This window comes from Prionailurus bengalensis, chromosome E1 (assembly GCF_016509475.1).
Source record: "Prionailurus bengalensis isolate Pbe53 chromosome E1, Fcat_Pben_1.1_paternal_pri, whole genome shotgun sequence".
NCBI classification, from domain to species: domain Eukaryota; kingdom Metazoa; phylum Chordata; class Mammalia; order Carnivora; family Felidae; genus Prionailurus; species Prionailurus bengalensis.
In genome coordinates this window covers 17,270,104-17,295,185 of record NC_057347.1, presented here as the reverse complement: position 1 = coordinate 17,295,185, position 25,082 = coordinate 17,270,104, and the positions used below count along the sequence as shown (strand labels likewise).

The 25,082-nt window shown below is 35.5% G+C and overlaps 1 protein-coding gene across 2 annotated transcripts in view; it reads left to right on the top strand.

The window, feature by feature from the left end:
• The window catches only part of TAOK1 (TAO kinase 1), a 145,135-nt gene that overhangs the window by 45,819 nt on the left and 74,234 nt on the right, over positions 1-25,082 (top strand). For both annotated transcript variants that reach the window (XR_006298009.1, XM_043585574.1), the window contains exon 2: positions 13,327-13,548. Coding sequence is in view for 1 of the 2 variants with exons in the window: in XM_043585574.1 (XP_043441509.1) it covers positions 13,417-13,548 (132 nt within the window). In the remaining variant the exon portion in view is untranslated. The remainder of the gene's footprint in view (positions 1-13,326; positions 13,549-25,082) is intronic.

The following is a 25,082-nucleotide window of genomic DNA, read 5'->3' as shown; positions in this document are numbered from 1 at the left end:
TAATATCCAGCATATATAAAGAATTTATACAACTCAACACAAAACATCCCAAATAATCTGATTTAAAATGGGCAGAGGAACTGAATAGACATTTTTCCAAGGAAGGCATGCATACTCATGCCAATAGACACGTGAAAAGATGCTCAACATCACTTATCATCAGGGAAATGCAAATCAAAATTATAATGAGATATCACCTCACACCTGTCAGAATGGCTAGCATCGAAAAGACAAGAAATTGGGGCACCTGGCTGGCTCAGTTGGTGGAGCATATGACCTTTGATCTCCGGGTTGTAAGTTTGAGCCCCACGCTGGGTGTAGAGATGACTAAAAATTTAAAAAAAAAAATGAAAAAAGGCAAGAAATAACGAGCGTTGGTAAGGATGTGGAGAAAAAGGAAGTCTTGTGCAGTTGGTGGGAATGTAAACTGGTGCAACCACTGTGGAAAACAGTGTGGAGGTTCCTAAAAAAATTAAAACTAGAAATACCATATGATCCAGTAATTCCACTACTGGGTATTTACCCAGAGGAAATGAAAACACTAATTTGAAAAGATATACGCACCCCTATGATTATTACAGCGTTATTTACAATAGCCAAGATATGAAAGCAATCCAGGTGTCTGTTGATAGATGCATGGATAAAGAAGATTTGGTATACAATAGGATATTACTCAGACTCAAAAAAGAGTAAGAGCTTGTTCTTTGTGACATCATAGGTGGACCTAGAAGGTATAATGCTATGTGAAATAAGAGAAAGACAAATACCATATGATTTAACTTGTATGTGGAATCTAAAACATAAAACAAACGAATAGATAAGTAAACACAAAGCAGAAACAAGCCCATAAATACAGAGAACAAACTGGCGGTTGCCAGAGGGAGGGGGTGATGGGTTAGACAAAATGGGTGAACCAGAGTGGGAGATACAGGCTTCGAATTATGGAATGAGTAAGTCATAGGGATCAAGGATGTTACATAGAGGATACAGTCAGTGGTGTTGTAATAATGTTCTTTGGTGACAGATGGTAGCTACACTTGTGGTAAGTATAGATTAATGTATAGACTTGTTGAATCACTATGTTGTACACCTGAAACTTGTGTAATGTATGTTAACTATACTTAAAAAAAAAAGCAAAAATAGTATACAAAAAAACCCAAACCACCTTTCTTCATATCAGCAATAAAGCAGTTTCTCTTTCTTATCATTCATGTGTTCACTGGAGTAACAATTTCCTTCAAGAACTTTTCCTTTGCTTTTATAACTTGGCTGTTTGACACAAGGTCTCACTGTTAACATTTCTTTCAACATGCCTTCCTCACTAAACTTAATGATTTCCAGCTTTTGATTTAAAGTCAGAGAAGTGTAATTTTTTCACTTGAACACTTAGAGGCCCATTGTAGGGTTATTAACAATCACACCCAGGTAATCTATGCAGGGATACATAGAAATAGGTGTACTTGGGAGACTTAGTTTTTCTTGTCAATTCTTTCTACCTTTCAAAATTTTTGTTCCCCAAATACATATATTACCTTTTTTTTTTTAATTTTTAAAGAGAGATAATGTTATGTTCTTTTCAAGAAGGTCCTTAATTATGCAACCTTATCAGTTACCATTTCATTTTATGTATGTGTTCATGTTCCAATTAGACTGAGTAAGGGGGCAATTTTTCTTTCTCTAAAGGGATTGAATGTTTGACTGAGTTGGCTGTTTTCTAAGCCTGAGCCCTCTGATTAACAGATGTAGGGAAAAGGGCTTTATGGTATTGAAGCAGTTGCTTAAGACCAACAATGTCCTTTTTGTGAAAATCTGAAGGTTCTTAAAAGATGGAATAGCATGACATCATCACTGTTCATCCAAGGAACATTCCTCAAGTAATACTGAATATGCTTTGATTATCAGTACCCTTCCCCCATCTTCTTTCTCTTGCTTTGACTGATGTTATTGTCAGCTATTTGACTATATTTTACAAATGTAGAACAGTTACTTAATTCTCAAAATCCTAATTTGGTCTGAGATTTTAAAATAAATTATATTGGATTTTTTATTCTAGTTTAATCAGCTTTCTTAGATGTATGTTTTAGGATTAACAAACTGGTACCACCTACAAAAATTGTTTGTCTTTTACATTCAACCCTAAATAATCTAATAAATGATAGGCTTCCTTGGCCTATTTTTGTAGAACCAGGCACAAATTAGATCTCAATTGCTGTTTATAAGACTGTTAATTTCATTTTACTGTTCTCTTTTAGTAAGAAGGATATCAGTTACTCTAACGATATTTATCCTCTGAGAATAGATATTTAAAAAATATAACTTAACAGCCTGTTTTTTTTTTTTTTAAGTGTATTTATTTTGAGAGCGAGAGAGAGAGAGAGCGAGAGAGCAGAAGGGGGTAGGGGCAGAGAGAGAGGGGAGAGAGAGAATCCCAAGCAGGTACCGCAGTGTCAGCACAGAACCTGGTGCTGGGCCCGAACTCACAAACTGTAAGATCATGATCTGAGATGAAACCAAGAGTGGAATACTTTTAACCAACTGAGCCACGGAGGCGCCCCTGGTTTTTTTGTTTGTTTGTTTTGTTTTTTATTTAATTAAAAAAATTTATTTTAAATGTTTATTTATTTTTGAGACAATGCTAGAGACAGAGTGTAAGCAGCGGAGGGTCAGGCAGAGGGAGACACAGAATCTGAAGTGGGCTCCAGGCTCTGAGCTGTCAGCCCAGAGCCCGACACAGGGCTGGAACTCACAAACCATGAGATCATGACCTGAGCCGAAGTCTGATGCTTAACCGACTGAGCCACTCAGGTGCCCCCCCCCCCGCCTTTTTTTAAAAGAAGATTGCATGTACAGTTTAATAATACCTTTAAGAACTTATTGTAGATATTTATATCTTTTAAGCCTGACTTGTAGTTTATCTAGCTATATTAGTCCTCTATGTTAGTTATTCATGTGCCTAATATTCATTTTTAGCATTCTGCAGAAATTATGGAGTTTATGAGTAGGGTTGCTGTGAAAGCGCCTCTGTGCTGTTTATTTTTCTATAGTTATTCCTGACAGATTTTTAAAATGGACAAGACTCAAATCAAATGTCTTTGTCAGTTTTAACATTGATGACTCTGTTGTAGCAATATTCTGAATGTGTGCAAGGCAACCAAGATGGTGCTCATTTTTATAATAAAGTACTTTACTTTTGGGAATTTAAGGATGTAGAAAAGCAGTTAGGCAATGTATACTGTAAACTCTAGCCTAACAGTATATTGGAGTGTTTCAGGGATTTTTAACATTTGTATTTATTTTAATTTTCATTTTTTTCTATCTTCTAACAGCCCAAAGAACGTGCACACATGTTAGATATTTTTTTGTTATCTTTTTTCCTGGTTGTGGAAGTTGAATGTATGATTATTGTTGATAATTAGAACATAAGGAAAGTATTGACTTGTGAATGTTGTCTGTAATACTGGCCATAACTACCTAAGTATAATTCATACCACTTTGTTGTATTGCCTTCTTTGCAAAAACTACAGTATATATAATTTCTGTTTTCATTCTTTTTTATTATAAAATCAAACAGATGGAGAAAATTCACAAAACAAACATATAGGTTAATTTATTATTAGAAATAAAATTCCCATGTAATCACTAAGGCAAGAATAGAACTTCACCAGTCATTCTAGAAGTTCCTCCTTATGTCTTACCCCAATCACAATCACTCTTTTTTCCTAAAGTAACTACTATCTGGCGTTTACTATGGTAATAACTTCTGGGAAATTTTTTTATAGTTTTATCATCCAAGTGTGCATTCCTGTATCCCATTATTGAGTTTTGAGAGTTCTTTACATGTTTTGGATACAAATCCTTTTTCAAGTACATGATTTGAAAATAATTTTTAGCAGCCTGTGGCTTATTTTTTATTTTTTTTAAGGTTTTATTTTTAAGTAATCTCTACACCGATTATGGGGCTTGAACTCACAGCCTTGAGATCAAGAGTTTCATGCTACACAGACTGAGCCAGCTAGGTGCCCCTTGATTTCATTATTTTAAAAGTCTTATTTGCAAGAGTAAAGGCTTTTAATTTTGGTGAAGTTCAAATTATTAATTTTGCCTTTTTTTTTATGGATAACACTTTCGGTGTTGTATCTGAGAACTCTTTGACTAACCTAGGTTGCAACAGTTTTCTCCTGTGGTTTCATCTGAATGTTTTACATAAAGTGTTAACTTTTTCATTGAGATAAATGGACTATTTTGAATTAATTTTTCTTAAAAATTTTTTTTTTTTGTTTATTTATTTTGAGATAGAGAACACGCATGTACCAGTGTGGGGAGGGCAGAGAGAGGGAGAGAGAGAGAGAAAATCCCAAGTAGGCTCTGCACTGGTAGCAGGGCTATCAGTGTGGGTCTTGATCTCACAAACCACGTTATCATGACCTGAGCTGAGATCAAGAGCCAGACACTTAACTGAGCCACCCAGGCTCCCCTGAATTAATTTTTCTATAAGGTATGAGGCAAAGTTCACTTTTAATTTTTATTTTATTATTATTTTTAATGTTTATTTTTTCTTTTCTTTTTTTTTAAGGATTTTATTTGTAAGTAATCTCTACACCCATCATAGGCCTCAAACTCAGCCCTGAGATCAAGAGTTGCATGCTGTACCAATAGAGCCAGCAAGGCACCCCTCTTTTTTTTTTTTTTTAAGTTTATTTATTTATTTTGAGAGAGTGAGAGAGCAAGCAGGAGGAAGGGCAGAGAAGGAGTGAGAGAATCCTAAGCAGGCTTTGCGCTGTCAGTGCAGAGCCGGATGCAGGGCTTGAACTCGTGAACCATGAGATTATGACCTGAGTCTAAATCAAGAGTCAGACACTAACTGACTGAGCCGCCCAGGCCCCCCATATATAAATTCTATTCAGATATTAACATTTTTTAAAATGTTTATTTAAATTTTTAAATGTTTATTCTTGAGAGAGAGAAGACAGAGCATGAGAGGGGGAGGGGCAAAGAGGGAGGGAGACAAACAGTGCAAAGCAGGCTCCAGTCTCTGAGCTGTCAGCACAGAGCCTGATGCTGGGCTTGAACCAACGGACCATGAGATCATGATCTGAGCCAAAGTTGGACACTTAACTGACTGAGCCACCCAGGTGCCCCAGAATGTTTGTTTGTGAGTGGGAGAGAGAGAGAGCGGGAACAGGGTAAGGGCAGAGAGAGAGACAGAGAGAGACAGAGAGAGAGACAGAGAAAGAACCCCAAACAGGCTCTGCACAGTCAGCACAGAGCCTGACTTGGGACTTCATCTGAGGAACCATGAGATCATGACCTTTGTTGATATCAAAGGATTGGATGTTTAACCGAGCCACCAGGCGCCCCTCAAATATTTTTAGATATATCTGAATATTTTTTTCTTCTTTTACTGTTTTGTATATTCCTTGGGGTTTTTCAAATACACAGTAATGTCAGCAACTAGTTTTATTTCTTCCTTTCTATTATGTATTTCTTTGCTTTGCTTTTTTTATTGTATGGGTTGGAACCTCTAGTACAGTGTTTAAGAGGAGTGATTAGACAACCTTACTTAGTTTCTAATCATAAGGGGAAAGCTTTTAGTCTTTAATCATTATGATGTTAGCTGTAGGTTTTTTGTAGATACCCTTAGCAAGGTTAATGATGTTCCCTTCTATTCTTAGTATTTTGACCATTTTTATCATAAATGGATGTTGAATTTGCCAAATCTTTTTCTGCCTCTGTTAATGTGATCATGTGTTTCTTTTATCTTTAGCCCATATAGAATGGTGACTTAAATTCAGGAACTTAAAGCTGGTTTTCTTTCAGTTTTCTAAGACTTATGTAGTAATATTTTCCTTTTGATTTGTGTTCTTGCTAATTTATGTCTGTTCTTATTTTCCTTGGTTAGTTTGGCAGAAGTGTTTCAGTTTTGTTGATTTTTTTTTTTTAACCCAAAGGAACCATCTTTTGGTTTTATTGATTTTTCTCCATTGGCTTTTTTGTTTTCTAATTTCATTGATTTCTACTCTGTTTCTTTAATATTTACTTTTTTATATTTATTTTTGGCTTTATTTACTTTTCTATTTCTAGGTTTTTTTGTTTTGTTTTGTTTTTAATTTTGTATTAGAGAGAGAGCATGAGCAGGGGAGGGGCAGAGGGAGAGAGAGAATCACAAGCAGGCTCCACACTGAGCATGGATCCCAGACCTTGGGATCATTACCTGAGCTGACACCAAGAGTTGGTCAACCGAATGAGCCACCCAGACACCCCTGTTTCTAGATTCTTAAGATAGAAGCTTAGATTATTTATTTGAAATCTATCCTTTTTTTTCTAATACAGATTTAGTGCCTTAAATTCTTGTTTTAAAATTTTTTTTTAAGTTTGGGGCACCTGGGTGGCTCAGTCAGTTGAGCATCCAACTTCGGCTCAGGTCATGATCTCTCTCGCGGTTCATGAGTTTGAGCCCCACGTCGGGCTCTGTGCTGGCAGCTCGGAGCCTGGAGCCTGCTTCCGATTCTGTGTCTCCCTCTCTCTCTCTCTCTACCCATGCCCTGCTCGCGCTCTGTCTCTTGTCTCTCAAAAAGTGAAAAAAGATTAAATAAAAAAAATTGTTCTAAGTTTATTTATTTTTAGAGAGAGAAAGAGCAAGCACAAGTTGGGGAGGAGCAGAGAGAAAGAGAGACAGAATCCCAAGCAGGCTCCGCACCATCCGTGCGGGGTCTGATGTGGGGCTCAAACTCACAAACCATGAGATCATGACCTGAGCCAAGATCAAGAGACTGACACTTAACCAACTATACCACCCAGGCACCCCGAGTGCCTTGCATTTCTATGTAAGCACTGCATTAGTTGTACCTTACAAATTTTGTGTTGCATTTTATTTTCATTCAATTTGTATTCTTTTCTAATTTCTAATTTCCCTTGAAGCTCCTTTATCGGCCCATGGATTACTTAGAAGTGTGTGTTTAATTTTCACATTCCGTGGGTTTTATAGATATATTTCGGTTACTGATTTTAAATACACTATGGTCAGATGATCATTATTTTGTATGAGTTGAAATTTTTTACACTTGTTAAGATTTTTTTATGTCCTAGAATATAATGGCTTGGTGTGAATATCATATGTGTTCTTGTAAAGAATGTATATTCTGTTTTTGTCAGATAGAGTATTCTAGAAATGTCATTAGATAAACTTGGTTGATAGTGTTGTTTCTATATATTTTCAGACTACTTTTTCTTTGAATTTCTGAGAGAGGAGTATTGGGGAGTCTCCCAGTATAATTATAGACTTGTTATTTCTCTTTTCTCTTGCATCAATTTTTGTTTCATGAATTTGAAGCTCTTTTGCCAGTGAAGACAAATTTGGGATTTGGTAAAAGTAATCATATCATTATATAATATTCGTCTTTATCACTTGTGATTTCCTTAATTCTGAAGTCTATTTTGTCTGATATTAATGTAGCTACTCTAACTTTCTTTTGTTTAATATTTTGCATTTCTTTTGGGATAAGTCTGCTCGCAACAGATTCTTTTTGTTTTCTACCATTTAAGATTCCCCCCCCCCCCCCCCCCCCCCCCCCCCCGGCCTTCATTCCTGTAGAAGATTTCTACTAGATAAAGAATTCTGTTCAGGGTTGGTAGTTCTTTCCTTTTACTGCCTTAAAGATATTTCACTTTCTGTGGACTCCAGTGTCTTTTATTCAGAATCTGTTGTCATTTACATTGAGTTTATTTTCATTTATTAGAATTTTGACTAGGTGTGTCTAGCCTGATTTTCTTTGAATTGCCCTGTTTGGGGTTAGTTGAGCTTGTTGAATCTCTAAATTTATGTTTTTGTCAAATCTGGGACGTTTTCAGAAATTACTAAAACAGTTTTTTTGTCTCCCAATTTATTTTTCCTCTCCTTAACAATACCAGTGATTTGAAATGTAGACAATTTGATACTGTCCGAGAAGTCACCAAGGCTCTTATTTTTTCAATCTTTTTTCCCTCTCTGTTCTTTAGTTTCAGTAATTTCTGTTGTTCTGTCTTAAAGTTTACTCTTTCCTCTATCATTTCTGTTGTGCACTTAAGGCCATGCAAGGAGGTGTTTGTTTGTTTTAAGTAAACTCTATGTGCAATGTGGGGTTTGAACTCAAAACTCCAAGATTGAGAGTTACATGCTCTACAAGACTGAGCCAGGCAGGTGCCCCTCATTTCTGATACTGTATTTTTCAGTTCTGAATTTTTCATGTTTTTAAAAATATTTTGTATTTCTCTACTAAGAACTGATGTCTTTTCAGTTGTTTGCAAAGTGTTAACCATTACCTCATTTATTATGATTATGATAACTGCTTTCAAGTCTGTGTGATTATTCTAACATTAGTCATCTCAAAATAGGCATCTGTTGGTCCTCTCTTCCCTTGATAATTTGTCACATTTACCAGTTTTGTGTGTGTGTGTTTGTTTATGTGTGTTTATTTATTTTTGCATGTAGGATAATTTTGGATTTTACCCTGGACATTGTGAATATTTCTGAATCATATTAATATCCTCTAGAGAATGTTGATTTGTTTTCTTTGTTTTAGTAGACACCAACTGGTTTAAATGGAAAGTTCTGTCTCACTTTCTGTTGGTGGTAGTTCCAGTAGCAGTTCTATTTTCAAAATCTTTACTGTGCTCTTTGGATTTGCCCTGTGCTATGCCTCTCGGTGATGGTGTGAGACTTGGCAGTGGTGTATAATATAGATTATTTCCCTTTAGTATAGTCTTTGCTATGCTTCTTTAAGTGTATTTTACACAAGTGCAAATACAGTATTTGTTTTGGCTTATACCAAAACAAAAGAATTAGGGATCTCTTTTCCAGCTCTCTCTTCTCCATGATTTTCCTCCATTCTTTTCAGTTTCCAATGGTTTTTCTCGGTTCGTCGTCATCGTCTTTTTTTTAATGTTTATTCTTGAGAGAGGGACAGGGTGCAAGTAGTGGGGGGGGGGGGAGAGAGAGAGAGAGAGAGAGGAAGGGAGACACAGAATCCGAAGCCGGCTCCAAGCTCTGAGCTCTCAGCACAGAGCCCGACACTGGACTTGAATTCATTGAACCGTGAAATCATGACTTGAGCTGAAGTTGGACGCTTAACCAACTGAGCCACCCAGGCGCATATTCTTTTTTTTTTTTTTTAATGTTTATTCATTTTTTTTTTTTAATTTTTAAAAAATTTTTTTTCAACGTTTATTTATTTTTGGGACAGAGAGAGACAGAGCATGAACGGGGGAGGGTCAGAGAGAGGGAGACACAGAATCGGAAACAGGCTCCAGGCTCTGAGCCATCAGCCCAGAGCCTGACGCGGGGCTTGAACTCACAGACCGCGAGATCATGACCTGGCTGAAGTCGGACGCTTAACCGACTGCGCCACCCAGGCGCCCCTATTCATTTTTGAGAGATAGGAGAGACAGAGAGAGAAGGAGACACAGAATCTAAAACTCCCTGTTCTTTTGATCAGAAAGACAGGTTTTTCTATGAGCATTTAGACCTGTGCATTGTACAGTTACTCATCACTGGGGCTACTCTTAAGTGAAGTGGGGAAAGGAGAGAGGAGTTTAAAAAAATAACGGGAATTCCCCCTCATACTTTTTGGACCAACAGGGGCCCTGTTTTCCAATTTTTTCTGTTCAGAGAGAGGTTTTCTCAGTTTTTTTTCTTTTCTTTTCTTTTCTTTTCTTTTCTTTTCTTTCTTTCTTTCTTTCTTTCTTTCTTTCTTTCTTTCTTTCTTTCTTTCTTTCTTTCTTTCTTTCTTTTTTTCTGTTGCTAGGGCAGTGCATTTCTGTGACTGAGGAGAGAAAAAAGAAAATGGCTTTCCCCCCTATAGTCTTTAGGTTACAGGATTTCCTTTTTCTGCTCCTTTGGGCAGAAAGAGGGGATTTCTTTAAGAGTTTCCTTGTCAGCACCCTCAACATAGTTCTGTAACTCAGGCCATTCTTAAGTCAAAGCCAGGAGTTAAAGGAGGAAAATAGAATTAGGAAACTCATGGCTATTCCCATCATTCTTCACATTTTAACTTTTCTCCCCAGTAATTTTTATTACCTAAACTGTTTATGGAATGCTGATGTATATATATCCTCTGGTGAGTTAGCTACTTTCTCTGATATCTGTGTATTTAAGGAATATTAATTCTTAATTGTGTTTTCTCTGGATGTTTCAGTTTTTGTGTTTGACTCAATTTTTTTTGGCATACAAAATTTTAAAATGTATTAGTCTTGGGGTACCTGGGTGACTTAGTCGGTTAAATGTCCGACTTTGGCTCAGGTCATGATCCTCAGGGTTTGTGGGTTTGAGGCCCACGTCAGACTCTGTCCTGACAGCTCAGAACCTGGAGCCTGCTTCGGATTCTGTGTCTCCCTCTCTCTCTGCCCCTCGCCTGCTCACACTCTGTCTTTCTCTCTCTCAAAAATAAGTAAACATTTAAAAAAAATGCATTAGTCTTTTGTGAATTAAAAAAAAATGCTAATAGCCTTTTCGATGTTCTTCTGTTCAGAATATGTATTATTCTAGTTGTAAAAAATGTTCTATTTTATTTTTCTCTAATTTGAAGTACAATGTAAAGTAAAATTTCTTAAAATTATAAAAACAGTTACTATAAAAATTCAGATAATATGGATGTCTAGATTAGCAAGTAATGTTTTTCTTCTTCTTCCTGTTTTTTTTTTGTTTTGTTTTTTTTTTTCTTCTAAATTTAAATTCAAGTTAGCATACAGTGTAGTCTTGGTTTCAGGAGTAGAACCCAGTGATTCGTCTCTTACATACCCACATACTCCCCCATACCCATCCCAGGTAACCATGGATCTATTACTTTAGACTAGTTTTGCCTATTTGAGAATGTATCAGGGGAATCATCAAGTATGTATTCTTTGTTTCTGGCTTCTTTTGCTGAGTGAGCATAATGCTTTTGATGCTCATCTGTATTGATTGCTACATGTATTGTTAGTTTATTCCTTTTTATTGATGTGAATAGTATTTCATTGTGTGAATATACCACAATTCTATTCTACATTTATTTGTTGATAGACATTTGTATTATTTGCAGTTTTGGACTGTAATGAATAAAGCTACTATGTACAAGTTTTTGTGTGCCTGTGTTTTCTTATCACTGAATAAATGACAGCCAGTTCAGGAATTGCTCCTTCATATAGTAAATACTTATTTTTCTTGATATGCATCTGCTAAACAATTTTCCAAAATGGTTGTACTATTTTACACTCCCATGAGCACTGTAATGATTTCCAGTTCCTGACCTTGTACATTTATCATTTCTGATGTTTTCTAGAAGTACCTTTGGTATAGATTCCGTAGAGTGGTATTTTGTTTGAAATGGTCAGTGCATATGTTTTTGCTAGATTTTTCTCCATAAGGTTTATATTGTTTTTTTCCATTACCACTGCTAATGGATGAGTGCATACATACTTCCCTTCTACCCCACCATCAACAGGTGGTCAATTTTTGCCTTTCTGATTACAAAATGAAATCCTAGTATAGTTTTAATTTGTCTTCTTTTACTTGGAGTGATTTTGAACATATTTTCATATATTTAATGGTTGTTTCCTTATTTTTTTTTCTTCTGTGAATTACACATATCTGCTGGATTCTTTTCTATTTGCTGTTTTCAGAAACTTTTCAGATATTAAGTATATCAGATTGTTGTCTTTTTTTCTTTCCTTTTTTTTTTAACGTTTATTTATTTATTTTGAGAGAGAAAAAACGTGAGTGGGGAGGGGCACACACTGATGGTGTGGAGCCAGACACAGGGCTTGAATCCATGAACAGTAAGATCGTGACCTGAGTCCCAAGTCTGACGCTTAACCAACTGAGCTACGCAGGCACCTCTCCCCACTCCTGACACACACTTTTTTTTAAAAGCTCTTTACATATTAGGGATATTAACATTTGTAAACATAAGTTTCAAACTTTTTTCCAAGTTTATCTTTTGTCTTTTTGTTGAGGTGTGTCTTTTTCCATGGCTTCTCCTCCCAAGTTGTCTTTTTATATTGTTAAATATGTATTAGTCTTTGTCATTATTGTTTTGGATTTGGAACAGTTAGGAAAGTTTCCTCAGTTCCTGATTATGGAGGAACTTAACCTGTTTCCTTCTACTACTTGTATAGTTTCATTTTTTAAAATTGTACTTATTTTACGTAATCTCTACATACACCCAGTGTAGGGCTCAAACTCACAACTCCAAGATCAAGGGTCACGTGCTCTTTCAACTGAGCCAGCCAGGTGCCCCAGTTTCATTTTTTATGTTTGTATTTCCCATATGTAATTGCCATATGTTGTATTTATGTTTGTATTGCCTGTGTGTGATTCTGTTTAGTTTGAAGAACAGGTGTTATTTTATTTTTTTTACCAAATAGTTACTGGAGTCTCCAAACATCACTTGTATATATCCGATTCCTTTTTTCCTCATTTACTTGGGATACCTCTATAGGCCAGTAATGTTTATGTAAGATATGTGATAGGGTTATAATTTTTATATATTATTTCTGAATGTGTTCTCAGTTTTCTCTGCATTTATTTCTTTTTATAATTGTATGCTAAATTCCAAGGTACACATACATTGGTTTGTTTCTTGAGTATCTTTTAGATTATTAATTTGCTTGTCCTATTTTTAGTATTCTAATGATGCCATTGTTTTGCATTCTGTTTTGATATTTGGCAGAGGAAATGTCCCTCATTATTTCTGATTTCTCTGATTTCCCTGAGGGATGCTATCCTATGAAGTTTGTTATTTTCATTGTACAGATTTGGAAAATGAGGGTACCCAAGTCCACAGTTTGTAAATAGTGCTGTCAGGATTCATGTCCAGGCAGTGGCAGTGTCATTCCAGAACCCAGAGGTTCTGAAGCCTCTCAGTTTTTAAATTTTTATTTTAAAAAGTCTATATTTTAAAAATATCTATATTATCTATAATCTGTATATGTCAGTACTCTGGTATAAAGGAACTGATAACAGAACACCAGGGAATTACTGGTTATCTGTAATATCTACTTATCTAATGATACAGATTTGATGAAGGCCATATTTTAATGTGAATCAGATTTATGAGGGAAACAGTTGTCTGTGTGAAATTCATTACTTTCTCCCATTGTGTTTTTCTTTGGAATGTCTGTATCAGAGTTGATTAAACACTGGTAAATGGTATCTTTTCAGATTTAGGAACTACTGTACTAGTAGACCACACCTCCATCTCAGTGAAATTCTAGGCCGCAGATAATTTTGTGTATGCTGTCAGAAAATGATCTTGTAATTATTCTTAGTGGTTTTTGCTTTTCCTGAATTTTTTTTCTCTTATTTCTCTTCAATAGTTTATGCCAGCGTGGCTTCATTCATACAGATGAACCAGGGATTGGGATAGCAGTATAAAATTAGAATCAGAGAACTGATTGCCCAGCAGGATGCCATCAACCAACCGAGCGGGCAGTCTGAAGGACCCTGAAATTGCAGAGCTCTTCTTCAAAGAAGACCCAGAGAAGCTCTTCACAGATCTCAGAGAAATTGGCCATGGAAGCTTTGGAGCAGTATATTTTGTAAGTGTTAAAGGCTTAATGTCAGTGACCAGCATTTACTTAATATCTAGTCCTGGCAGAGTAAAAAAATAATAATAATAATATAAAGAAACATAGGCAATAGTCCATTTTATAATCACTTACATAGATATATGTGTATAATATGAAAGTAGATAGTTTTATTTATTGAGCTTCTTGGATTATTAAAAAAATGGGAAACAATATTATTTTGCTTTAACTTACATGTTTAGCATTTTAGTACAGTGGTTTGAAGAGTCTAATGACTTGCATTACTACAGAATTAAATATTGCAGAAGAACTCTGATTTCTGTTAAGTCTCATACACAGTCAATTTTAGTGTTTTGGAAATCTAGAATTATTATTTGACAGAAGGATATGTACCAGTCTTTTTTTCTTGTGTGTATATGTGTGTGTGTTATGCTAAAATAATCATCAAATTTGCCATTTTAACCATTTTTAAGTGTACAATTTGTGGCGTTAATTACGTGCACAATGTTGTGCAACCATTACCATTATCTAATTTCAAAACTTTTTCATCACCCCAAGCAGAAGCTATGTATTTATTAGCAGTAACTCCTTCCCCCTCTACCCAATCTCTAATCTACTTTTTGTTTATGAATTTGCCTATTTTAGATATATAAATGGAATCATGCAATATTTGTACTTTTGTGTATAGCTTGTATCACTTAGCATAATGTATAGCATAATCACTTTGCAGGTCAACCATGTTGTAGCATGTATCAGTACTTCATTCCTTTTTATAGATGCATAATATCCCGTTGTATGTGCCATGGTTTGTCCATTCATCTGCTGATGGATACTAGATTGTGTCCATCTTCTGGCTATTGTGAATAAATGCTACGATGAACATTGGTGTACAAATATCTGTTTGAGTCAGTGTTTTCAAATTTGGGTGTGTACCTAAGAGTGAAAATACTAGATCACATGGTAATTTTATGTTTAACTTTTTGAGGACTGCCAAACTGCTCCATAGTGGCTGTACTGTTTCCATTCTCACCAGTAATTCACTGGAGTTCCAATTATTCCACATCCTCACAGATGCCTGTAATTTTTTGTTACTTTGATTATAGCCATCCTGCTAGGTGTGAAGTAGTAGCTTGATGTTTTGGTTTGTATTTCTCTATTGACTAACAATGTTGAGCATCTTTTCGTGTGCTTATTGGCCATTTGCGTATCTTCGTTGGAGAAATGTCTATTCAAGTCCTTTGCCTCTTTTAAAATTTGGGTTGTCTCTTTGTTGTTATAAGGGATCTTTATGTATTCTGAATATTAAGTCCTTGTCAGATACATGATTTGCAAATATTTTCTCCCATTCTGTAGTTTGTCTTTTCACTTTCTTAATGATGACCTTTGATATACGAAAGTTTTAAATTTGGATGAAGTCCAATTGGTCTATTTTTTGTTATTGTTGCTTATACTTTTGGTGTCATGTCTCATTATCCATTGCCAAATCCAAGGTTGTGAATATTTACCCTTATGTTTTCTTCTGAGAGTTTTATGGTCTTAGCTCTTATATACAAGTCACCGATTCATATTGAGTTGATTTTTGGATATGTTGTAAGGCAGAGGTCCAACTTTACTCTTTTGTGTGTGGAAATCTAGTTGTTTAGTGTTCCAGTGCCCTCTATTGAAGAGACTGTTCTTTCTCTGTTGAATTGTCTTGACATCTTTGTGAAATCAATTGATCATATTGTATAGGTTTATTTCTGAACTCTCAGTTCTGTTCCTTTTGTCTATATATCTATCTTTATGCTAGTATCATACTGTTTTGATTACTGTATTGTCGTACTAAGTTTGAGATCAGGGACAACTTTATTATTCTTTTTAAGGATCGCTTTGGCTGTTTGGGGCCCCTTGCCATTCCATATGAATCTGAGGATTAGCTTTTCCATTTCTGCTGTTGAAATTTTGTTAGGGATTGTTTAAATTTGTTGATCATGCTTGGTAGTATTGGCATCTGACCAATATTGAATCTTATTCCATGAATGCAGTATGTCTTTCTAAACATTTATTTAGGTCTTCTTTAATTTTGTTTAGCAATGTTTTGTAGTTTTCAGTATACAAGGGTTCTAATTCATTGCTTAAATTTAGTCATCAATATTTTATTCTTTTAGATGCTATTGTAAATGGAATTATTTTCTTAATTTCCTCCTGAATTTATTCATTGCTGGTATATAGGAACAGCTAATTTATGTGTGTTGGTTTTTACACTACAATTTTGCTAAATTTATTAGCTGTAGTATCTTTTATGTGGATACTGTGGACTTCTGTATATAAGATCATGTCACCTATAAACAAAGATAGTTTTACTTCTTTCCAATTTGGATGCCTTTTGTTTTTCTTATCTATTTGCTCTAATTGTAACTTTGATGGCAGTGATGAAAATGAGCATCCTTAGGGAGAAACTTTTTTCAGTTTTTCATAATTGAGGATGATGTTAGCTGTGGGATTTTCATAAATGCCCTTTATCATATTGAGGAAGTTTTTTCTGTTTCTAATTTTTTGAGTGGTTTTTGTTTGTTTGTTTTGTTTTTCATGAAAGGTTGTTGCATTCTGTTACATACCTTTTGGATGTCAGTTAAGGTGATCATAATGGTTTTTCTCCTTCATTCTGTTAATGGAGTATATTGCATTACTGATTTTGTTACATTGAACCACTCTTGCATTTCTGGGATAAATCCCACTTTGTCATGGCTTATAATCATTACATCTCTATTCATAAGGGACACTGTAATGTGTGTGTGTGTGTGTGTGTGTGTGTGTGTGTGTGTGTGTGTGATTTTCTTGGTGTGGTGTTGGTATCAGGCTAATACTGGCTTCATAGAGTCAGTTAGGAAGTGTTCTTTTTTAGTTTTTGGAAGAGTTAGTGAAGAATTGGTATTAATTCTTCTTTAAATGTTCGGTAGAATTCACCAGTGAAGGCTTCTGGTTCTGGACTTTGTTTTTGATTACTTATTCAGTGTTTACTTGTTATAGGTCTGTTAATATTTTCTTTCTTTCTTTTTTAGTGTTTTTTAAATTTATTTTGAGAGAGAGAGAAAAATAGCATGAGCAGGGGGAAGGGCAGAGAGAGAGAAGGAGAGAGAGAATCCCAGGCAGGCTCCATGCTGCCAGCACACAGCTTGTTGTGGGGCTCAAACCCATGAACCATGAGATAATAACCTGAGTCAAAATCAAAAGTCCAATGTTTAACTGAATGAGCCACCCAGGTGCCCCCATCTTTTGATGTTTTCCCTTAAGTTACTTTTATTTGTGGGTTCTAGGAATTTGTTTCATCTCGGTTGTCTAATTTATTGGTATACAGTTGAAAATAGTATGCTCATATGACCCTTTTTATTTCTGTAGGTTGTTTGTAATAGTCCTGTTCTTTTCCTGGTTTTAGTTATTTGGCTTTTCTCTCTTTTCTTTTTTATTGGTATAAGCTCAGTCTGTTTTCTCCTGAATTTTAACTATAATTCTATTTTGAGATTTTCAGTAAAAGACTCTGTAAACTTTCCTTGTTCATAGAAAGATGTATCATATCACCTTTAACACTGAAAAAAGAAAAGTGTACAGAAACCATTACTTACAACTATTTTCCCTTCAGATAACCCACTGATATTATTTCATTTACATCTGTTCAGCCTTTCAAGAATGTACATATATCTAGGATTACTGTTACCTCAATTTAGCCAGGACTTTTCCAGTTCCAGTGGTGAAAGTCCCATGTCCTAGAAACCCCATAGCCCAGGTCAGATGAGATGATTATTCATCCTACATATATCTGTACCACATAATATTTATAACCTGAGCCACCCAGGCACCCTGCCATTTAATTTTTAAAATTAAAGTGTATAGTTTGTTTCATAAAATTTTGCAGTACTGCTTATTTTTCTTATGAATAAGTGTACATGTATAACAATGGCTATATCACATTTTGTCATGTATCTATTTGATATATCATAATTCACTTTATCATTCCACATAATTAGATATTAAGGTTTTCAACCCTGCCTGGTTTTTTTGCTGTTAAAAATAATGCTGTAATGAACATCATTATGTTTCCTCTTAATGGACATGTTTGCCAGTTTGGAGGGAAAAAGAAGGAGAATAAAGCAATGTGAATAGCCTAGAAAATAAAAAGAATATTCTGAGACTATTGAAGGGATCCCTGAATTACCAATTTTTTAAAGTTTATTTATTTATTTTGGGAGGGGAGGGGCAGAGAGAGAGGGAGAGAGAATCCTAAACAGGCACTGGGCTATCAGTGCAGAGTCGGATACAGGGCTCCTGAACCATGAGATCGTTACCTGAGCCAAAAGCAGGAGTTGGGCACTTAACCAACTGAGCCACTCAGGTGCCCCAAATTGTCAGTTATTAAAAAACTATGACACAGGGGTGCCTGGGTAGCTCAGCTGGTTAAGCGTCTGATTTCAGCTCCTGTCATGATCTTGTGGTCAGTGAGTTTGAGCCCCGTGTTGGTCTCTGTGCTGACAGCTCAGAGCCTGGAGTCTGCTTCAGAATCTGTCTCCCTCTCTCTCTGCCCCTCCCCTGCTCGCTCGCTCTCTCTCTCTCTCTCTCTCTCTCTCTCTCTCTCAAAAATGGATAAACATTAATTTTTTAAAAAAACAACTATTTTTCTAAAGCAGTTATAGTTAGGTTCACAACAAAATTGAAAGGAAGGTACAGAGAGATCTCATAAATTCTTATCCCTTGTACATGCATAGCCTCCCCCATTATCACAATCCTCCACAGAATACGACTGATGAACCTGCACTGACATAATCACCATAGTTTACATTAGGGTTCATCCTTGTACATTCCATGGGTTTAGTGTAATGTATAATTGACAAATTCCCATCATCATACAGAGTATTTTCACTGCCTTGAAAAAAACCTCTATGCAGCTTTTTGGTTTTTTTTTTTTTTTTTTAATTTTTATTTATTTTTTGAGAGAGAGAGAGTGAGAGTAGGGGAGGGGCAGAGAGAGAGGGAGACAGAATCGGAAGCAGGCTCCAGGCTCTGAGTTGTTAGCACAGAGCCTGATGCAGGGTTTGAGCTCACAAACCTGTAGGATCATAACCTGAGCCAAAGTCAGATGCTTAACTGACTGAGCCACCCAGGTGCCCGTGTGGATATGTTTTTAAACTCCTTTGAGTAAATACCAGGGAGTACCATTACTGGATTGTATGGTAAAGTATACTTAATTTTGTAAGAAACGACCAAACTATCTTCCAAAGGGGCTGTACCATTTTCCATTCCCACTAACAATGAATGAGAGTTCTTTTTGCTCCACATTGTCAGCAGTACCAAAGGGTGCTGTCAGTGTTCTACATTTTGGCCATTCTAATTGTATTTAATAGTATCTTATTGTTTTAATTTCTATTTCCCTGATATTGTGAACCATCTTTATATCAGCCTATTTGCCATCTGTATATTTTCTTTGGTAAAGTGTTAGGGTGTTTGGCCCATTTTAAAATCAGGCTGTTTGTTATTGTTGAATTTTAAGAGCCCATTGCGTCCAAAGCTTTGCTTTATTGGGAAAATTTTATTACTGATTCAATCTAGTTACTACTTACAGTAAGTAGTAAGTAATAGTATTCAAGTTTTCTATTTTTTCATTATATAGTCTTGGTAGGTTTGGTATTTTTAGGAATTTGCCCTTTTCATCTAATTTGTTGGCATATAGTTTTTCATACTACACTTATAATCCTGTTTGTTTCTGTAGAATCAGTAGTACTGTCCCCTTTTTAATTTCTGATTTTAGTAATTTAGTAATCTTTTCTCCTTAGTCCACCTAGCTAAAGGTTCGTCGATTTTGTTGTCTTTTTGAAGAACCAACTTTCGATTTCATTGATTTTCTCTATTGTTTTTGTGTTCGCTGTTTGATCTCTGCCTTAATCTTTATTATTTCCTTCCTTCTGCTAACTTTGGGTTTAGTTCTTTTTCTAGTTCCTTAAGTTGTAAAGTTAGGTTGTTAATTTGAGATTTTTTTTCCTTCTTTATTATTTTTTTTAATGTGTTTATAGCTATAAATTTCCTCCTGAGCTCTTCTTTTACTTGGTCCCATAAGTTTTGATCTGCTGTATTTTTGTTTTCATTCAACTCTAGGTATTTCTAATTTTCATTGTGATTTCTTCTTTGATCTGTTGGTTGTTTAGAAGTATATTGTTTATAATTAACACAACTTTGTGAATATTCTAGTTTTCCTTTTTTGTTACTGATATCTTACTTTATCCTGTTGAGATCAGAGAAGATTCTTTGTATGATACCTATCTTTTTAAATTTATTGAGTTGATTTGTGGCCTAACATATGGTCTATCCTGGCAAATGTCCCATGTACCATTGAGAAGAATGTATATTCTGTTGTTGGGTAGAGTGTTCTTTATATGTTTATTAATTCTAATTGGTTAATTGTATTAAGTTCTCTGTTTCCTTGCTCATCTTCTGTCTGGTTGTTCTCACCATTATTATGAGTGGGGTATTAAAGTCTCCAGCTATTGTAGAACTGTGAATATCTCTCTTCAATTCTGTCAATCTTTGCTTCATTCATTTTAATGATCTGCCGTTAGGTATTGTAAATGTTTATAATTGTTAAATCTTCTTGCTGTATTGAACCTTTATTAATATATAATATCTTTGTCTCTTGTAACTTTTTTTGACCTAAAGTCTTTTGATTTACAAGTCTTTTTGTGGACCCAGTTTTTCATTTCTTTTAAGTAAATACCTTGGATGGAAGTGTTGGATCATGGGGCAGGTATATGTTTAGTTTTATGACCAGTTGTCAGACTTCTTCATTAAGAAGTAGAAATTTTATACTTTCATCAACAGTATATGAAAATTCTCTTTTCTTCATATCCTTTCCAACATTAGGTGTTGACAGTCATTTTAATTTGAGTCATTCTGGTAGATGTGTAATAGTATTTCAGTAAGGGTTTAACATACATTTCCCTGATGATTGGTACTTTTTCATAGATTTAAAGGCCATTCACATATCTTTGGGAAGTTTTTATTCAAGTGTTTTGCCCATTAAAAAAAAATGGGATGTTTTTCTTTTTGTTGAGTTGTAAGTTCTTTGTACATACTGGATACTTACCCGTATTATGTATTTGTGAATATTTTCTCCCGGAACTGGAAAATTACATATATTGTGCTGTTTGTTGGGTATAATGATCTATGCATGTCAAGTTGATAACATGCATTGATTATGTTCTTCAGATCTTTTGCATCCTTTCTGATTTCATTTGTTTTGGTGTGCATGTTCTGTCAGTAACTCAAAGATGTATACTGATTGTGAATTTATCTGCTTTTCCTTTTAGCTCTCTCTTGTTTTACTTTATGCATTTCTAAGCTGAATTACTAAGAATATACAAATTTTGGATTGTATCTTCTTGAATTGTCCCATTATCATTACAAAATTTCACTGTTTATCTTTCATAGTATTTCTTGCTTTAAAATCTACTTTGGGGTGTGCTTGCGTGGCTCATTCAGTTACGCTTACGACTCCTGATTTTGGCTTACAGTTTGTGGGATTGAATCCCGCTCCCGTGATGACCCCTTGGAGCCTGCTTCAGACTCTCTCTCTCCCCCTCTTTTCTCTGTCCCTCTCACAGATATGCACACACCCTCTCACTCTCAAAATAAACAAACATTAAAAACAAATCTACTTTGATGTTAATCAGACATCTTTCTTTGGCTAATGCTTGCATGGTATTTCTTTTTCCATCCCTTTTTAAAAAAAATTTTATTTATTTATTTTGAGAGAGAGAGTTCATGTGTGATCAAGAGAGGGAGGGAGAGAGAATCCCATGCAGACTCTGCACAGTAAGTGCAGAGCCCCATATGGGCTTGAACCCATGAACTGCGAGAGCATGACCCGAGCCAAAACCAAGAGTCGTACACTCAACCAGCTGAGCCATCCAGGCATGCCTCCATCCTTTTTCATTTATTATTTCTGGAACCTTATATCTAAAGTGTTTCTTGTTTTTGTTGTCTTTTTCCCCCCAAATTTCTTTCCCACCTTTATTGTGATATGATATGATATATATATATGTTATCATATATATATTGTGATATGATATCATGATATATCATATAATAAAATATATTTATATGACATTGTGTAAGTTTAAGGTGTACGGTGTGTTGATTTGATACATTTATATATTACAAAATGATAACCACTATATCATCAGCTAATACCTCCTTCCTGTCACATAATTATCATTTCCTTTTTGTAGTGAGAACATTTAAGATCTACTCTGTTAGCAACTTCCAAGTATATAATATAGTATTATTAGCTATAACCATCATGCTGTACATTAAATTCCCAGAACTTGATAACCTTATAACTGGAAGTTTGTACCCTTTGACCGGTATCTCCCCATTTTCCCCACCTCCCAACCCCTGGTAATCACTATTCTACTCTTTTTCTGAGGTTTTCTTTAGATTCCATATATAAGCAATAATATATAGTATTTGCCTCTTTTCTTTTCCTTTTAAGTTTATTTAAGCAATTTCTACACTCATCGTGGGGCTTGAACTTATGACCCTAAGATCAAGAGTCGCTCGCTCTTCCAACTGAGCCCGTCAGGAGCCCTGTATTTGTCCTTTTCTATCTGATTTATTTCAGTTAGCATAATGCCCTCAAGTTTCATCCAAGTTGTTGCAAATGGAAAGATTTCCTTCTTCCTCATGGGTAAATTAATATTCCATTTATTTCTGTGTATGTGTGTGTACATCATATTTCTATCCATTCATCCTTTGGCAAACACTTTAAGATATGATTGTTTCCATATCTTGACTATTGTGAATAATACTGTGGAGGCATCTAGGTGACTCAGTTGGTTAAGTGTCCTACTCTCAATCTCAGCTCAGGTCTTGACCTCAAGGTTGTGAGTTCAAGCCCTGCACTGGTCTCCACGCTGGGTGTGGCGCCTACTTATGGTGGTGGTGGTGATGATGATGATGATGATGATGATGATGATGTTGCAGTGAACATAGGGTGCACGTATCTTTTCAAGATCCTGAATTCAGTTCTTTTATATATGTACCCAGAAATGGCATTGCTGGATCATACAGGCATTCTATTTTTAATTTTTTGAGGACTCTCCATTTGTTTTCCTTAGTGGTTGTACCAATTTACATTCCCACCAGCAGTGCACAGAGTTCCTTTTTATGCATACCCTTGCCAACACTTGTTATCACTTTTTAATTAGAGCCATTCTGACAGGTATGAAGTGTTATCTCATTGTAGTTTTGATTTGAATTTTCCTGATGATTAGTGATATTGAGTACCTTTTCATTTACCTATTGTCTTTTTTGGAAAAATGTCTATTCAGGTACTCTTCATTTTTTAATCGGGTTATTTTTAGCTAAAACTTGTTAAATGTTTTGGATATTAATCCCTTATCAGATACATGATTTACAAATATTTTCTTCCATTTCATAGATTGCCTTTTCATTTTGTTGATTGTTTTGCTGTGCAGAGCTTTTTAATTTGATTTAGTCCCACTTATTTTTGCATTTGTTGCTTGCACTTGGGTGTCCTATCCAGAAAATTTCTGCCAAGAGCAAAGCAAGGAGATTTTTCTCTATTTCATCTTAGTTTTAATTGAGGTGTTTTGCCCACTTATATTTGATGCAGTTACTATTTATAATTGGGCATAAATCTGGTTTTTTTTTTCCTTATATGATTTCTATTTATCCTATCTGTTCTTTTGATATTCTTTGTTCTTGCCATCTTTTTTTTTTTTTTTTAAGTGAGCTCCATGCCCAGTGTGGGGCTTAAACTCATGACCTCAAGATCAGGAGTCACATGTTCTATTGACTGAGCCAACCAGGCACTCCTGTTCTTGTCATCTTTTTAATTAGTGAAGAGTTTATTGTTGCTGTTATTGTTTTAAATATAGGTTTTACTCAGGCATGGGGAGGCCAACAGATCAGGTAAGAATGGCCACTGGAAAGGTGGTTTGTTATACTGAATAGATCCAAGTGAGAGGGGCATGCCACGCCAAAGTGGGGCACATGGGGAAGTGTTGGTGTCAGTGAGGAGGCAGAAGAAGCAAGGGAAAAACATGGGCAGGAGCATTATTGTGGTTTCTATGGGAAGAAGCAAGTGAGGCAAGGTAAGCAAGTTTAAGACTATCTAGGGTTTTATTTTGTTTTGTTTAAGATTTTATTTTTAAGTACTGGGGCTTGAATTTACAACCAAAAGATCAAGAGTCACATGCTCTGTTTATGAGTTAGCCAGGAACCCATAGGATTACTCAGTTTATACGTTTTCACTAGGCTCTGGGATACAGGAGTTATCCCTAATTGTCTAGTGTTTGGCCCTGTGGTAATTAAAGCAGAGAATAGGGAACCTAGACTGTGAGGTTGTTGGAGGTAAGGGCTCTGGATTAGTGATTTGTATGTGAAAGATGTGCTTGTTTGCTGTCTCTGTGAATTAGCTAACTCTGGGAGTGGCAGTCCCTTCGTGTTAGCAAGGCCCCAGACAACAGAACTTCAAATTACAGCAAATAAAAAGACATGAATATACATTTTCCCCACCATGGAAAGATACATATATGTATATGTGTGTGTATATGTATATATCTATATCTATATATAAATTTTCCCTTATAATAACATTTTGGTCATGCATTCTTTTATTATTTTAATTGTCACCCCAGTATAATTCTTATTATAGTTAACTTAGCACTTTTGCCACTATACAATGTGAAAACTTTATACTATTTCAGCTGTTTCGTGTTCTTTGTGCAATTTTTCCAAAATGTCCATTTGATTCTTTTTATTTATTGATTGATTTAAAATTTTTTCTTTAAATGTTTATTTATGGAGAGAGAGAAAAGAGTGTGAGCAGGTGAGGAGCAGAGAGGGCAGGAGGCACAGAATCTGAAGCAAGCTCTAGGCTCTGAGCTGTCAGCACAGAACCTGACACGGGGCTTGAACCCATGAACCGTGAGATCATGACCTGAGCCAAAGTCATATGCTTAACTGACTGAGTCACCCAGGTGCCCCTGATTCTTTTTTTGTTTTAAGATTTTATTTATTTTTAAGTAATTTCTACACCAAACCTGAGGCTCGAACTCAACAGCCCCAAGATCAAGAGTTGCATGCTCTACCAACTGAGCCAGTCAGGTGCCCTTTGATTTTCTTGTGTGTGTGTGTTTTAGTTTTTTTTAATGTTTATTTACTTTTATTTTTGAGAAAGAGAGGGAGGGGGAGACACAGAATCCGAAGCAGGCTCCAGGCTATGAGCTGTCAGGACAGAACCTGATGTGGGGCTCAAACCCACAAACTATGAGATCATGACCTGAGCCAACCAGGCGCCCCTTTTGTGTATGTTTAATCTCTGTCTGATAATCCCAGTATTTGAGTCCTCATTGAGTCTGTTTATAGTTTCTTTTGCTCTTCAGTATTTGATCTACTTTTATCAGGCTTTATAATTTTTGATTGGTCACTCTATATCATAGAGGACAATTTATAGATATTTTGGGTGATGTTATTTTTCTTCAAAGACAGTTGCATTT